Below are 14,372 nucleotides of genomic sequence, written 5' to 3'. Positions count from 1 at the left end.
CCGTTTTCATGTTTGAGCAAATAATTCATCTTCATGTCTATTGAACACATTTGTTTATTAACATTTTCATCCTTCAGACTTATGTTGAAAAGTCGAAATTGTTTCATGTCCGAAACAATTAGTGTGATGTTACACTGAAATTTCGGAAAAAGCACCAACGTACAATACCACGTACTACACGTCGTGGTTCCCGAGCAGAAACTACCAATAACAGTGAATGATTAATTATGTCATTCGTTGTTTTCATAAGACATGAAGGCAATAAGGGTGAGACGTGGTGAGAGAACGTTGTCAGAAGGGTAGTCAGTTTTAAAGCTAAATCGTCCGGAAGAATACCACGTCCAATAAATTAATTAACGACCAAATTTTTCATAACATACCAGTAGTGATATCTGAATTCTAACTTTATTTAACTGCCAAAAAAAGGGTACGTGGTATTAATTTTTTCCCGATTTGTGTCTAGATGACTAGACCACTTTTTTTCTGATTTGGAGAGTTTCCGGTATACTTGCCTACTTGTTGTTACTCTTGGTGTTAACAACTTGTTTTCAACAACAATCACTTGGAGTTGTCGACAGAGTCAGGACCTAGTGGGTTTAGGTTTAACACGTACCGTGTAAACCTTGGTCTTTCGATAACAGAAGAACAACCGAAGGTTTTTGGATGTTAAACGTCAATTAGTGTAAATTGTCGTAACGCCTCCTGGTCTGTAGTTGAAGTGTTTGCTCGTTGCTTTCTGCTAGTGCCATGTCACATTACATTTTCAATGTTAATGAAAATTTTTGTATCTAAATAATCAGAGGAATATTTTCTGTAAGCAACTAGAGTTACCTAAAAATGGAGCCTATTTATTTCGTGTGTTGTTCTAACATTAAATCTTAAAGGAGCACTTTAAAGTGCAGTCACTCATAGTCTATGAAATGTCGGTTGTCTTCACGGGTCCAAAGGTGTGGTGCTTATTCTCGCAGACCTACCTTCGTAGTAAGAGTATCTTTTTCCTTTTCATTTTGTTTGAAATTATCAGGCCTTTTTTATATAAACATGCTTTGGTCATTCGTAGTTAATTAATGTCATTTCAACTCTGCACCAACGTATTTCGACCCAGGCGTACACCGTGTTCGAATGTTAGTCGTTGTGTTTACAAGTAGGGACACTTTTATAACTATACTCGGGCTCCGGGGTCGTTTACAATATTCTTCTTTTTTTCATATAAGGCTTTTTTTTGCACAAAATGGAACTAACTCGTTAAGAAAAGCTATTGAGTTTTGTCCACAATGGATAGCGTTTTCTTTGGTTTTTCCCAACTAAAAAATCGCCGGATTGATGTACTCGTTAATCGACAGTTGTTTTATTGTATTTCGACATTGAATGCCAAACTTAAGTTAAAGTAACCAATTCGGTTCCGGTTTTCCAGTGGTGCACAGTCCGTTATAAAAAGGACCAAGAACTGTTAGTTGAGACGGGACCGGAGAGCTATAGGTTCTGTATCCACTCGAATTAAAAATTTCTTTATTTTTTCTTAGTTTTACATACAATTTGAAGTATTTATTGTCATATGAAAGGGTTCCGTGGGTACTCCACCGACCCAAAGTTCTCTCTTTGTGTTTGGAGAGTTCTTCTATAGTCTCGATGTAAAACGAGTTCTCTGCATGATACATGGTCGACAGAAACCCGTCTACTCAACCAACGTCAAAGGTAGCTACGAACCGCTACAGGAATGAACGTTTCAAACCACTACAAAAGTGTTAACAAGGTGTACTCTGTAGTAGATAGTTCCTCTTTATTTCACTCCGTTTTCGTATCGGTTTTGGTCAAATACATAACTGTTGGATTATGGATGGAACAAACATACTCGGGACAGACGTGTCTCCAAGGTTGACGACTATACAACTTGCATGTCTGGAAAGTCCAAACCCCTACAGGACTTCCTAAAATCCTTTATAGTTACATCAATGGCTCTCTCCGCCTTCTCGGCTTTCACTGCCCGCTCTCTCTCTTCGCCATCTCGCTCGCAAGCGCCACGTATCAATGGTTTATGACTGAAGAGCGTCTACCCAGGTCCTACTGTCAGGACTGTCTTGTTGACCATCGAATACGGCACGAGACGTCGACGACAAGGTTTCAAACGCAAAGACAAACACCCACCAAAGCCCCACTCCACCAACTACTACAAAGACGCCTAGTCTCTTCTCCATACACCACTGCCACGCCGCCCTCACCCATAATTCCCTTCATCCACCACAAACGCCGGCGATATGAACTCTTTTTCGACGAGCGTTCGGACCCGACATAAATCTGGTTCGCGCCTTCCCACCGGACCCGATCCTCGCCAGGAATCGGGGGGGTGAAGCGGGACACCCTAGATACCACAACGGGAGTACCCTTAATAGACTGTTGTGTATCACAAGAACTCCTTGGTCACTCACTACAGGTAGGAGGTAGTCCTGCAACAAATTGTAGACTCAATAAGGTACATCTCTTGGAAAGTCAAAAAAAGCTCGGTGCCGACCGTACCAATGAGTACCCAACTACGCCGGTCAGAAAGCGAAGTACACTTTCGCCATCACTACGACCCTTTTGCCTCAAACGATGACTCACGGTTTGGAGCTCGTTTTAGCTATTTATGACCGTAAACCGTCTACAAGGTACTGTTTTCCTTCTAGACATTGTTAGAGACCGTCCCTGAGACGGGAACTCAACTTGAAGTTTGACATCTGGTGGGTACTCCGTGTCTTAGTGACTGGTCGGGTGGAACTTCCCTCTCCGACTTTTTTGTTTCACATAGTATCATTTACACGTTTAGTTTAGAGATTAGCAAAATACGTTTTGTTACACACTGGAATGGTCTGCGGAGGTCTAAAGCACCTCCATAAGAACCAGTATAGCCGCCTAAAGCACCAAGAAAGTAAGCCGCCGCGAGGGAACTCAGCATAACTGTTCTAGTAGGGGGACTCGGCGCCCACCCCTCTCGCCAATTTAACGGTCGGCCTACGCTCCTCGAACCGCGTGTCCAGCCTCTCTGGCCACATGGTGTGTGTTGTGCATGAAAGAGGAACATATTGTTCATTTTGATAGCTACCTGTTTAGATCTTCATACAGCTGCGTTTTTCATTCTAGAAACCTTTCACAGTCAATACATCCTGGACCGTGGAAAGAGACGACTGGTTTAGAAAAAGAGGTAATAGTATACAATTTGTATCATTTATATTCAACAGAAATGGCAAACCATAACAAAACAACTAAATGCTTTCTGACATGCTATGGTTTCCCCAGGCAACTGTATGGGAATGACTGTGGCATCTTCATGTTGATGGTAGGCTACATTATTGGTCTGATTTAATTCTCTGTTGTTTTTAAGATAATAACATTAAATCATATTTTTTCTTTCATAGTATGCCCTTTACACCATACTAGATGCACCCTGTGATTTCACTATTGTAAATTGATCTGGTCATTTAAAGTAAACTCAAAATCCCATTATGACATTTAATCTGACATACAGTGATAATATATTTCTTTCCTTTTTTAGATTGACATGCCAGCTTTGCGAAAATGGTGGTGTGTCATGCTAATGGAGAATTTCGAATACGGAAGGTGAGACCACTAAAATGTCGACGTTAGATTAACTTTGAAATGGTTAAAAAACACAATGTTATACCTACATAACTTTTCGGCAGTCCCATGGAGCTCCATGGGACCTTATTTCGGAAAAGTTATGCATTGAAGTCAATGGAGAGAGAAAGATTATCTTTCGATCCCGTTTGAATTGTGCCACGAATTACATATGAGGTTTGTCAATTTAAAAGATAATTTTGCAAGTAAAAAAAATAAAAATGTGTCGTAAAACTGTGAAGTAACAAAATGTTTTGTGTGAAACGCTCAATGAACTACATCTCTGGTCTCGCAGACTCACACAACAACACACGTCACCAAGATGGCCGTCACTACTGTCTTGTCAAAAAAAGGATTGACTACCCTCACTAACAACACAATGAAACACGTCCAGAAGAATGTCATGCAAAGCTGCCTGCCTGCCTTCCTTCCTTTGATTCTCTCTGAACTGCCTGATCTTTCTAATGTTTAATGTCAACCATTTGTGCAGATAGCATGAGGTAGAAAAGATCGCCGATGCTAATGTAGCGTTATTGTTAGCATTTCTTCCCCGGGCTTAAATGGTGTATTATAGAATGATCACACCGGTGTGACAGTACTCTTCAAAGGGTTCACGAAATATGACTACTACTCTTACTGTTTAACATTTTGGGTTACTTAATGTTAAGGCTAATACAAATGACAAGGCTAAGGCTGTAATGCTAACTAACGTGCTTGCTACTAGCTAGGTAGCTAACTTGATCCAGCCACTCCTGGTCCTTTCATCACACGGGAAGCGAAAGACCGATCAAGACCCATTGCTGGTATGATAACAACCTGGTACTAAGCACACAGGCATCTTGTTAAAGTTATCTTATTTTAGCTATCTCTTATTTGGTGGAGGAAAGCAATTGTGACATCAGTTATGACATCACTTACGCGACTCTGGGATTTGTAGTCTTTCTAGTTGCGTATTTTTCATACTTATATTTCAACAGTTTTACGACAAACTGTAACTTTTTTGACATGGAAATTATTTTTTAAGATTGACAAACATCATCTGTGGGCGGGGCCGTAATTTTCGCCCGGAATTGACATAGATGTTACTCTCATCGTCGATTTCCAATGGCTTAATGTCATTGTTTGCCTGTCTGGCCATTGAAATCGGGCTCTTTGAAGATCCAAAAATCCAAGGTTTTCTTACATTTCTGACCGGATTGGCAAAAACTTCAGAATTTGTGTTGACCACCATTCAAATGACAGCTTTGTTTTCCACCAAAAGTGGGCGGAGCCGTATTTTTTTCCCGGACGTGAATGATGCCCTTTACCAACTGCAATATATAAATATGAATGCATATGATTTAAGTTATTCTGATTAATCAATCAATAATTATAAACAACTAATATACGTTACATACACTTTAAAGGTGGGGTAGGTAATTTTGGAGAAACCAGCTAGAATTTGAAAATGCAACAAAAAAATGCCACTTCCTTACAGAGCCCCTCCTCCAACACACACGAATGCGCACATGACCAATGAACGAGATAAGTTTGCACAGATGGAAGGCTGTCAGGCAGGTAGGCCATCCAGTTATTTTAGTCGGGCCGGCTAAATGGTTGGTCGTGCTTTTTACAGTACTACGGCTTCCACAGAAGAACATTTTTTATGGATTTTTTGTCAAAGCACTTAAGATATTCATTGCTATCGGGATGTTAAGAGCATTTCATGAAATATAACAAAAAGTGTATCTTGAGACGTTTTCTCAAACTCACCTACCCCACCTTTAAGTAATTTTATATTATTATTATTATAATTTGTATAGTTTGGTGCTAATTTCTTTGCATGGAGAGGATCTTCAGCAGTGATTCATGTTGTATTGTAATAGGCTATATGATGATGTATTATCATCGTTTAAGCCAGTGGTTCCCAAACTTTTTCTGTCAGGCCCCCCCTTTGGAGAAAAAAAAAAGTTGGGGCCCCCCAACACAAGTCAGGCTCAGTGGCGGCGCCAGACATTTTTTTTGGGGGTGCTGTGGGGTAGCTTGACGTTTCATAGAGGGTTTCCCATTAATGTACCGTTCGCTACAGTGGAATTTTCTACTGCAACAATCCCCAAGCATACCTACCCCCAACTGTTACAATGAAGGCTCGATAATCAGCTCACGGCATATAGGTGTAAGCAGGGGTAAAGTGCTATTTTTATAGGTGGTGTGTGGACCTTACATAGGGGCAAGCTCCTCCGGGAAGATTTATTTTTAAATATTGAAGTTAAATGCATCAATCATTTTTCACTTTGAGAGAAAAATGAAGAGATCTATGGATACCTCTCTCAACACCCATTTGAAACAGAACTGTAAACAGATTTCCTTTTTCATAATGGATATTTTACAAATCACCCTTTTAAACTTTATTCTTTTTTTACTGTCATATAGTATTTCATACCTGTTTTTATTTATTCTCTTATTTTTTTATAACTATAGTATAATGATCATATAAACGTGTGCCTCGGAAATAATTGTTTACATTGTGGTGACCAAAACGTTTGAGACCTACTGAGATAACACTGAGAGAGTCCTTTAGCTCAATGAGTCTCTCAGTCTGACAGGAGAGGACTCTCCTCCACTTTTTATTGAAAAAACTCCTTATATCCGTTAGCGTAGCTCGCTAGCACCAGAAGCTAACAACAACGATCTCCGGTACCGTTGCGCTCTCTCTCTCTCGCTCGTGCATGCACACAAAATGGCTCGTTTCACACACACACAGAGCCGAGCTTTAATGAAACACAGAGACCCAGACGTAATAGTACTGTACTGTATCATATTATTTTCGAATCAATAATTTTTCAAATGATGATTCTTTTTTTTTCTTTTTTTTATAACCATTTTTCCTCCTGGTCTCTCGCGCCCCCCCGTCATGCCTCTGCGCAACCACTGGTTTAAGCAACCGAGCAGTAGCCTATCTAAAGTAAATGTAAAGTATCTACCGTTACCAGCTTAATTAAAGCCATGATAACAATAATATAATATATATGATTCTAAAACGGGCCATTCTGCACAATGAATGAGTAGACTGCTTATATAGTTAAATAGTAGTATAGTATAGTAGGCTATAGTAGTAGTTAAATAGTACGAATACCTTTGTTTTTACTTAAGTCACATAATAAAGTAGAATATTTTACAATCAGTGTTAGCAATTTGACCCAACTACAAGAACTGAGTATTTTTATTCTGATAGTTGTACAGATTTATACATACATTTAAACCTGGCTGTGCTCAGAAAACAATGACAGCGAGAGAAATCCTTCGCTCTCTGTGGCAGCGCGCAGTACGCATGCGCCAACATTTACCCAGCAGGTAAACTCCACCATGGCGGCGAGAGGCCATGTGCAGGATCCTAACGACAGGAGACTCAGACCCATATACGGTAAGGACTCAATGGGGAGTTATACAAATACACGTAATTTGATGCTCCAGAAACATCCTTGGGTTGTATACGGGTGTATGTGTATTAAAGTGGAAGGTTTTTGGGTCAGAAGGCAGCAATGCGGCCCCACCAGCTCAGACCACGGACTCTGGTGCTTGCAGCGCCCAATGACAGTGCACCTTACCCGGTCTGAAACCAAGCCCTTGTATGGCAAGAGTCTCCAGTTGAAACCGTTTCCTCCAAGTTAAAGCAGTAGATATACTTGGTGGTGTAAAAACAATGAATGGTGCAGAAATGTCTGTTGTGTGGTTTTGCACATTCTCAAAGTCGAACTCCTTTTTTGCTAACGGTCGCTATTTGACAGCTAGCTAGCATGCTAATATGTCAGCTAGCAGGGTACCCCATAGATATACTGAAACTGTATGTATGTTACAAATAAAAGTTATGATTGTATGCGTGCTATGTGCTTTGTGTTGACAACAAGTTCCGTTGTGATTAGCTGTCTGCGTCCATTCTGAATGTGTAGCTGCTTTGTAGCTATCCAAAACTCAAACGTTTAGCTAGCAGGGCATCAGGTTCATAATAGTAGAAGGACAATGCTTCAAGCTAACTCCGGCTAGCTTGTTAGCATGGAGCTGTCACAGCTCACGGTCCTCTTGCAGAACAGAATGAAAAGGCTGATAAATGACAGGATTAACAGATATTACTGTGTTTTGAGTGTGTGAACAGTGTTGGAAGTATTCAGATATTTTGCTTTTGTGAACGTACTACTATCACACTGAAATACTCTACTGTGAGTATAAACTCTGCATTCAAACCCCTTACCTGCAAAATGTACTTCACGTATTCATTGTGCAACAATCTCCCCCGTCAGTGTTTTTTAGAATATATATAATGTGTTTAGTTTATTTCTGCTGCATTAATGATTATGTTGTATTCCTTCGTGCTGCAGATGTTTAAGGTTGTGCTGGTTTACAATCTTTATATACTGTTGGGTAGTTTAATCTGGATTATATTTATCATATTCTCTAAAAACCAATGTATGTTTGTAGTGTCGTTTTAAAAACCACGCAATTGGACTTTTCATCACAAAGAAAAACCCTTTGGAGTCATATACTTTTATTTAATTCAACTTTAAGCATGTTACTGCACTGTTGTGCAGTTGTGACGTTTTTAACTCCTAACTCTTCAGCTGCAGTGACATTAAAATGTAGTTTGAAAGTTGAAACCCATAAATAAATTAGCTTGTGTCTCTGTATTTATGGCTGGAGCTTCAGGGCTGCTAAGTTTGGCAGTAGAGCATGAACTTATCAACCCTGGATCTAACTGATAAGTCCAAGTTCCTCACATTTATGTAGGCTTTCATCAATTGTTGGTGCTTCTCTGATCACAGTTTGAACACAGAGAATAGACATGACATAATCTCAGTGTGCTGTCTGGCACAGTTAATTTTGGCAGCCAGCTGTCCTGAAGGAGTTGAATTGAGGTGTCTCTGTTTGTGTGTCACATACTTGAACATTCAACAACCATTCAGAAAAGCATTTCAAGTTATGGTGACACTTGATCTTCAGCTAACAATTATTTTTTGTTCATTTTTGCAAAGTCTCTATTGCCCATTGCATTCTTACTTTTGTCTATTTTTTATCATTAATATAATAATGTTGTTTTTTGTATTTTCCCAGATTACCTTGATAATGGCAACAATAAAATGGCTATACAGCAGGCAGATAAACTGCTGAAGAAACACAAGGACCTGCACTGTGCCAAGGTGGGTGACTAAGTAATTCTCACTAGAAGTGTTGAATTGTGGGTTTTTATTTCTACCGTTGGCATTCTTAGTAAGATCGATTGGATGAAGCCTTTCCTTTTTTGTTTTACTTTATCAAGAGTCCTTATTCACCATTTCCCACCATTTTTGACTTGCTGCATACATGCTGCATGCCTGAGCTCTGAAAATGTCACCCAAAAGATTGATTTGAACTCAACATAATGTTTTATGAAGTCTGAAAAGAAAACAATTTGTAGAATATTTTATGTTGTTGTCCTTACAGGTACTAAAGGCTATTGGCCTTCAGAGGACTGGAAAGCAGGATGAGGCTTTTACTTTGGCCCAGGAAGTGGCCACTCTCGAGCCGACTGATGACAACTCGCTACAAGCTCTGACTATTCTGTACAGAGAGATGCATCGTCGTGAGTACACACACAGATACATACACCAATGAAGGCTACTTATAATACTAAAGTGACTGAATTTTGAATATTGTTGTTGTTGTTGTTGTTCACAGCGGAGTTGGTCACCAAGCTGTATGAAGCTGCGGTGAAGAAGGTTCCCCTTAGTGAGGAGTATCACTCTCACCTCTTCATGGCTTACGCTCGCGTGGGAGAGTACAAGAAGATGCAGCAGGTGAGAAAACTCAGGTCCACCCTCTGCATATAAACATGCAAACGCACAGTACTAACAGCTGTGGCTTTTGTGCTTCATTGCTAATTAAAAAGATGGACATATAATCAGAATAATGAAGAGGATGTTGATGACTTCATCTTGGCACTTTACAGGCAGGGATGGCCTTGTATAAAATCGTCCCCAAGAATCCTTATTACTTCTGGTCGGTCATGAGTCTGGTGATGCAGGTACTGGCGGGCTTTTTTTGTTAAACAAAGACACTCTCATTTCCTAAATATTTTCAAAATTCTGAAACTATCATGTTATATGTTGTGTAGGCCATCTCAGCACAGGATGAAAAACTGTCCCAAACCATGTTCCTGCCTCTGGCTGAACGCATGGTGGAGAAAATGGTCAAGGAGGAGAAGATTGAAGCTGAAGCAGAGGTGAGTGAAGGATTGTTATTCCAACATATCTGGCCTTAAAGATGCATTTGAACACTTGTATGTTGGGTCCTCAAATATGTTACAGCACCCACTTTTTCCCATTAATTTACAGATAAAAACACAAAACAGATAATTGTTCCAGAGTTGCTCGTTCTATTTACAATTGTGTCTGGAGGTGTTTGGCGCAGTGGGTTGTGTGTTGGTGCTCAGATCACAGGTTCAAACCCCACTGCATGTCGTTGTGTCCCTGAGACACTTCAACCCAAATTGCTCCTGTGGGGATTGTCCACAGTATTGACTATGTAAGTCGCTTTGGATAAAAGCGTCTAACAAGTAACACGTAATGTAATGTCTGGCTTGTTCTGTGTGCCTTTAGGTCCAGCTGTATTTCATGATCCTGGAGCGCTTGGGAAAGTGTGTGGAGGCTCTCGAAGTCATCCGGGGCCCACTTGGGGGTAGGTGTATGTGCCTCTGTTCTTGTAAAGCCTGAGAGATCATCGTATTTATTTATAAAGACAATGGACACACTCATCTTTATCTCTGTGCGTGTCAGTTACAGTCAGTCCTCAGTGGCAGTCAGTTGGCTTATTTTATTATGACAACAATAGCATTTTCAAAGTAGTACACCAATCATGCAGAGCATTGATCAAATCCAGTTATACACAATGAAAACAATTAATAATCCTAATTAAGTGTTACTTGAACATGTTATTTGAAGTTCGTTAAATGGTGATAATACATCGGATTTAGAGACCAGCTGACCTTTTTTTTTAATTAGTTTTTTCCTCCAACAGAGAAGCTTACCAGTGAGCTGCAAAGTCGAGAAAACAAGTGTATGATGCTCTACCAGAGACTCAAGCGCTGGCCGGAGTGCAACTCGCTGGCCCACAAGCTGCTACTCAAAAAGTGAGAAAAGACTCTACAAGACTTTTCTGTGAACATGAGAGAAACTACTGTTCACTGACAAACATAATTTACAAACCTGTGTTTCTGTTTCTAGTCCTGATGATTGGCAGTTCTACTCCTGCTATTTTGACTCTCTCTTCTACCTGATCGATCAGTCATGGAGTCCTCCAGAAGAAGGAGATCAGTGAGTATAAAGGATTTCTATCTGATGTGTTTTTAATGCAGAGGCCCATTTCGATACGACAGGGTTTTAAAAACATTCTATACATTGGCAAATAACATTTTAATTTATACATTAACTATTGTAAAGCATAAAAGAAAATATGGTGGTCAATGTTGATATTTTGACAGGCCTTTCGAAATAAATCAATGTAGGGGAAACAGTGTAATATTGTCCAGCATTGATCTGTGCCTGTCTGTCTGCAGCTGTCCGGAGGGTCCGGTGCATCACACTGTGACTGAAGTGGTGAGGTTCGTGGTGGACAGGGTTAAAGGGGAGGACGGCAAAGACTCTCGTTCACTCAGGGGACCCTATTTAGCTCGTCTTGAATTAATTCACAGACTGAGAGAAAGGGGCTGTCCTGAAGAAAGCCTGTTAGGTAAAACACATGGACTGTCAAAACAGTATCTCTTTTTTTGAGTTTCACTCTTTCCCGGTTTTTTAGCCCAATGTGACTTTATGTGGCTTTGAACAGGTGAGCCTTTAGAGCTCATGGTGCAGTTCTTTGGGAAGTTTGGAGACAAACCTTGCTGCATCACCGACCTAAAAATATACCTCCATCTGCTCGCTCCTGATCAACACGTGCAGGTGAGTAACAGCAGCATCATGGACATGACACTTGTGAATTTATTGTATGAGTTGTGATGTGAAATGCATCTCTTCTCTCGTCAACCTTTCAGTTCATTAACCTTCTGAGTGAAGCGGTCCCTCTGGGGGAGCAGGGAGAGGAGGGGTTTGCTTTTCCGGACGACACCAAAGCGATGCAGAGGCATTTATGTGTGTGTCAGCTGAGTCGAGCAATCGGGCTGCATCACGCTCTGGACGTGGACGGGAAACTGCGGCTAATCACAGAGCTCAAAGCTCACTATCGCTATGGACTCAAGTTTGGTAAGAACATCACTTTTATTCACTTTTTATACTCGTTTTTTTTATTTTTTCAAACAATCCTTTTGTACATGGACTAAAGAGACATGACTTCTTGTAATTACCAAAAACAGACAGATATACTCAGTGACTGGAAAATGGAAGCTCTTTTTGATTAGCTCAATTGTTCTGGTAACAGCAGTGATTTGTCACCATGGCAGTACATCAGTTCTTGTTCTTTGTTGTTGCGTTCACACAGCATCTGGAGAACTGTGAAGTGTTTGCAAATTATACTGACAGAGAAGAAACAAAGTCAACACGTTGCTTTTTGTTCTTTGCTGTTGAATGACTCTGATGCTTCAATGGATCTCAGTGACGACATATGAAGAGATGGAAAAGAAGTCAGAATGATATCATTTTTCTGTTGATTGACTAACAGTTGCAGCTCTTTTTTTAACACCATTTCTCGTAACTTGCTTGAACCGTGTTTGGCAAAAAGAGCAGATTTACACCTTTTTGAAAAGACATGACCATGCCTGAACTAATCCTCCTAGAAGCCAAAAGCATAATGATTTCCATCCTCAGTAAGCCATTCACATGCAAAGCAAATTTGCATGTACTCTTTTGCATATGGAAAGAGCTGTGAGAAGGATGTTTGTGTCTTTCTGATCAATGAACAAATGGCAGCATTAGCATTGACATGCGATTTTAAACCTTGTTCAAGTTTTATGCAACTCCGATTTAGTTCAACCAGCAACACTCTTTTCAAACATTGTCAGAACATGTGTGTGTTTGTATGATCTCATTTGTGGGAACAAAATCAGTTTTCACTCACTCATATTAGACTTGAATGCCTCTAATAATCAGATACTAACCTCCCACTTGGGACAAAAAGCTGCAATAAGTTTATTGCAGGATGTTGGGTTTGTGTTAGGAATGTTTTAGTTATGGTACAGGAGACTCTCTATCTTTCATTAAACTATTTTAAATATTCTTATGAGCCAAGTACTTGTACAACTTTTTTACCATAAGGTACAATTATTGTATTTGAGAAGATTTTCATACATTTCAAAATCAGGTTTTCCTGTCAACAGTTACTGCCATACAGTAGTTTGTTCTGATTGGTTGATATCTGTGTTTCACAGGGAAGAACGCTGTGAAGACGGAGCTGCAGTTTTCTGATATGTATTGTCTCATGGCAGCTCATGTGTACATTGACTTATGGAAGGAGACAGGTGAGTTTTTCTTTCTCTTCTTCCAGATCTTTTCTCTGTCTCAGTGACATCATCTCTAAACGTGTTACACTCTGTTGTTGCAGGCAATGACAACTATGTGTGGCAGAGTTTGGGTATCCTCCACGAGGGTCTGACTCTCAGCCCCTCCAACGCCCAGTTCAAGCTGCTGCTGCTGCTCGTCTACTGTCAGCTGGGAGCCTTTGAGCCTGTGGTGGACCTTTACTCCAGCCTGGATGCCAAGCATGTACAGCACGACACCATAGGGTCAGTACAAATACACAACTGCATCTGTGCTTGTATTTATCAGGGAGAAAAGGATGACAAAGAGGAATATGCACTTACACTTACCTGTTAGTTTTTTTTGATAGTTAGGAGTGCTAGATAATGATATAAACCAAATGTGTGTGGAGAAAAAAAAAATCTATATCTGTAGACATTTTCATGTTTAGGCGATTATTAATGTAGGTAACTAAACTATTGGGTATTTCTGCCAGTCATTATAAGGGCTTATATATTTGTAATTAAAAAGATGAATGTACATTTGATTAAAACAGTCAACATATTTATTTCTGTAATGTTTCCCATTGTAATATTACAAATATTCCTTTAGAGATATTAGTCAAGGAGTGAATTGATAAATGCATTTAGTAAAACATGATTTGCCAAATGCAGCTTGTTGTTTCATGACTTTACACATAAGTTTATAGAAAAGTGATAAAGTGCTAAAAGAACCATTTTTGGCCAGCTAAGACTGATCTCTTTCCTTTTCTGCGATGTTTGATGATTTAGCAAGAGATTTGCGTACAAAAAAGTATTTTCTTGTTCTCTCTTCCAGGTTTCTGTTAACACGTTATGCCGAGTCATTGGGTCATTTTGCTGCAGCCTCCCAGACCTGTAATTTCTCCCTCAGGTTTTTCCACTCTAACCAGAAAGATGTAAGTCCACCCCTGTTTGTGATTCCTGACTCTTTTAAAGCTGGGGTACATGTTTTCTTATACCTTCTTTGTCTTTTCTTTATCTCTCCTTCCCTCTTTCTTTCTTCCAGACCTCCGAGTACATCATCCAGGCGTATAAATACGGAGCGTTCGAGAAAATCCCAGAGTTCATCGCTCTCAGGAACAGGTTGAACCAATCGCTGCACTTCGCCCAGTGTCGCACTGAGAGGATGCTGCTGGATCTGTTCCTAGAGGCCGATATGTGAGAATATATTGGAACTAGGGCCGGGACTTTAACGCGTTAATTAAGATGAATTAATTACACAAAAATTAACGCGTTAAAAAAATTAACGCATTTTAATCGCACT

General features: G+C 40.0%; 1 protein-coding gene and 1 long non-coding RNA gene across 3 annotated transcripts in view; both read left to right on the top strand.

Moving 5' to 3' along the window:
- Positions 1-3,117: 3,117 nt before the first annotated feature.
- On the top strand, positions 3,118-3,594 carry LOC104948047 (uncharacterized). Of its 2 annotated transcripts, XR_798625.1 has the most exons (4): positions 3,118-3,178; positions 3,274-3,313; positions 3,393-3,437; positions 3,530-3,594. It is a non-coding gene; the product is annotated as an uncharacterized lncRNA (long non-coding RNA). The 2 variants fall into 2 exon arrangements; XR_798624.1 differs by lacking the exon at positions 3,118-3,178 and having other exon boundaries at positions 3,213-3,313.
- Positions 3,595-6,912: 3,318 nt separating this feature from the next.
- The window catches only part of naa25 (N-alpha-acetyltransferase 25, NatB auxiliary subunit), a 14,783-nt gene continuing 7,323 nt past the window's right edge, over positions 6,913-14,372 (top strand). Inside the window, exons 1-16 of the mRNA XM_010774205.1 lie at positions 6,913-7,015; positions 8,698-8,783; positions 9,067-9,205; positions 9,301-9,419; positions 9,572-9,646; positions 9,737-9,844; positions 10,221-10,299; positions 10,639-10,750; positions 10,845-10,934; positions 11,177-11,349; positions 11,446-11,558; positions 11,651-11,858; positions 12,980-13,069; positions 13,153-13,333; positions 13,905-14,004; positions 14,115-14,266. Of these exons, the coding sequence (XP_010772507.1) occupies positions 6,958-7,015; positions 8,698-8,783; positions 9,067-9,205; positions 9,301-9,419; positions 9,572-9,646; positions 9,737-9,844; positions 10,221-10,299; positions 10,639-10,750; positions 10,845-10,934; positions 11,177-11,349; positions 11,446-11,558; positions 11,651-11,858; positions 12,980-13,069; positions 13,153-13,333; positions 13,905-14,004; positions 14,115-14,266 (1,883 nt within the window). The 5' untranslated portion in view covers positions 6,913-6,957. The remainder of the gene's footprint in view (positions 7,016-8,697; positions 8,784-9,066; positions 9,206-9,300; positions 9,420-9,571; positions 9,647-9,736; positions 9,845-10,220; positions 10,300-10,638; positions 10,751-10,844; positions 10,935-11,176; positions 11,350-11,445; positions 11,559-11,650; positions 11,859-12,979; positions 13,070-13,152; positions 13,334-13,904; positions 14,005-14,114; positions 14,267-14,372) is intronic.

This window comes from Notothenia coriiceps, unplaced genomic scaffold, assembly GCF_000735185.1.
Source record: "Notothenia coriiceps isolate Sejong01 unplaced genomic scaffold, NC01 NC01_scaffold00013592, whole genome shotgun sequence".
Taxonomy (NCBI): Eukaryota; Metazoa; Chordata; class Actinopteri; order Perciformes; family Nototheniidae; genus Notothenia; species Notothenia coriiceps.
Note: the sequence above shows the minus strand (reverse complement) of the source record. Positions and strands in the feature narration are given on the sequence as shown.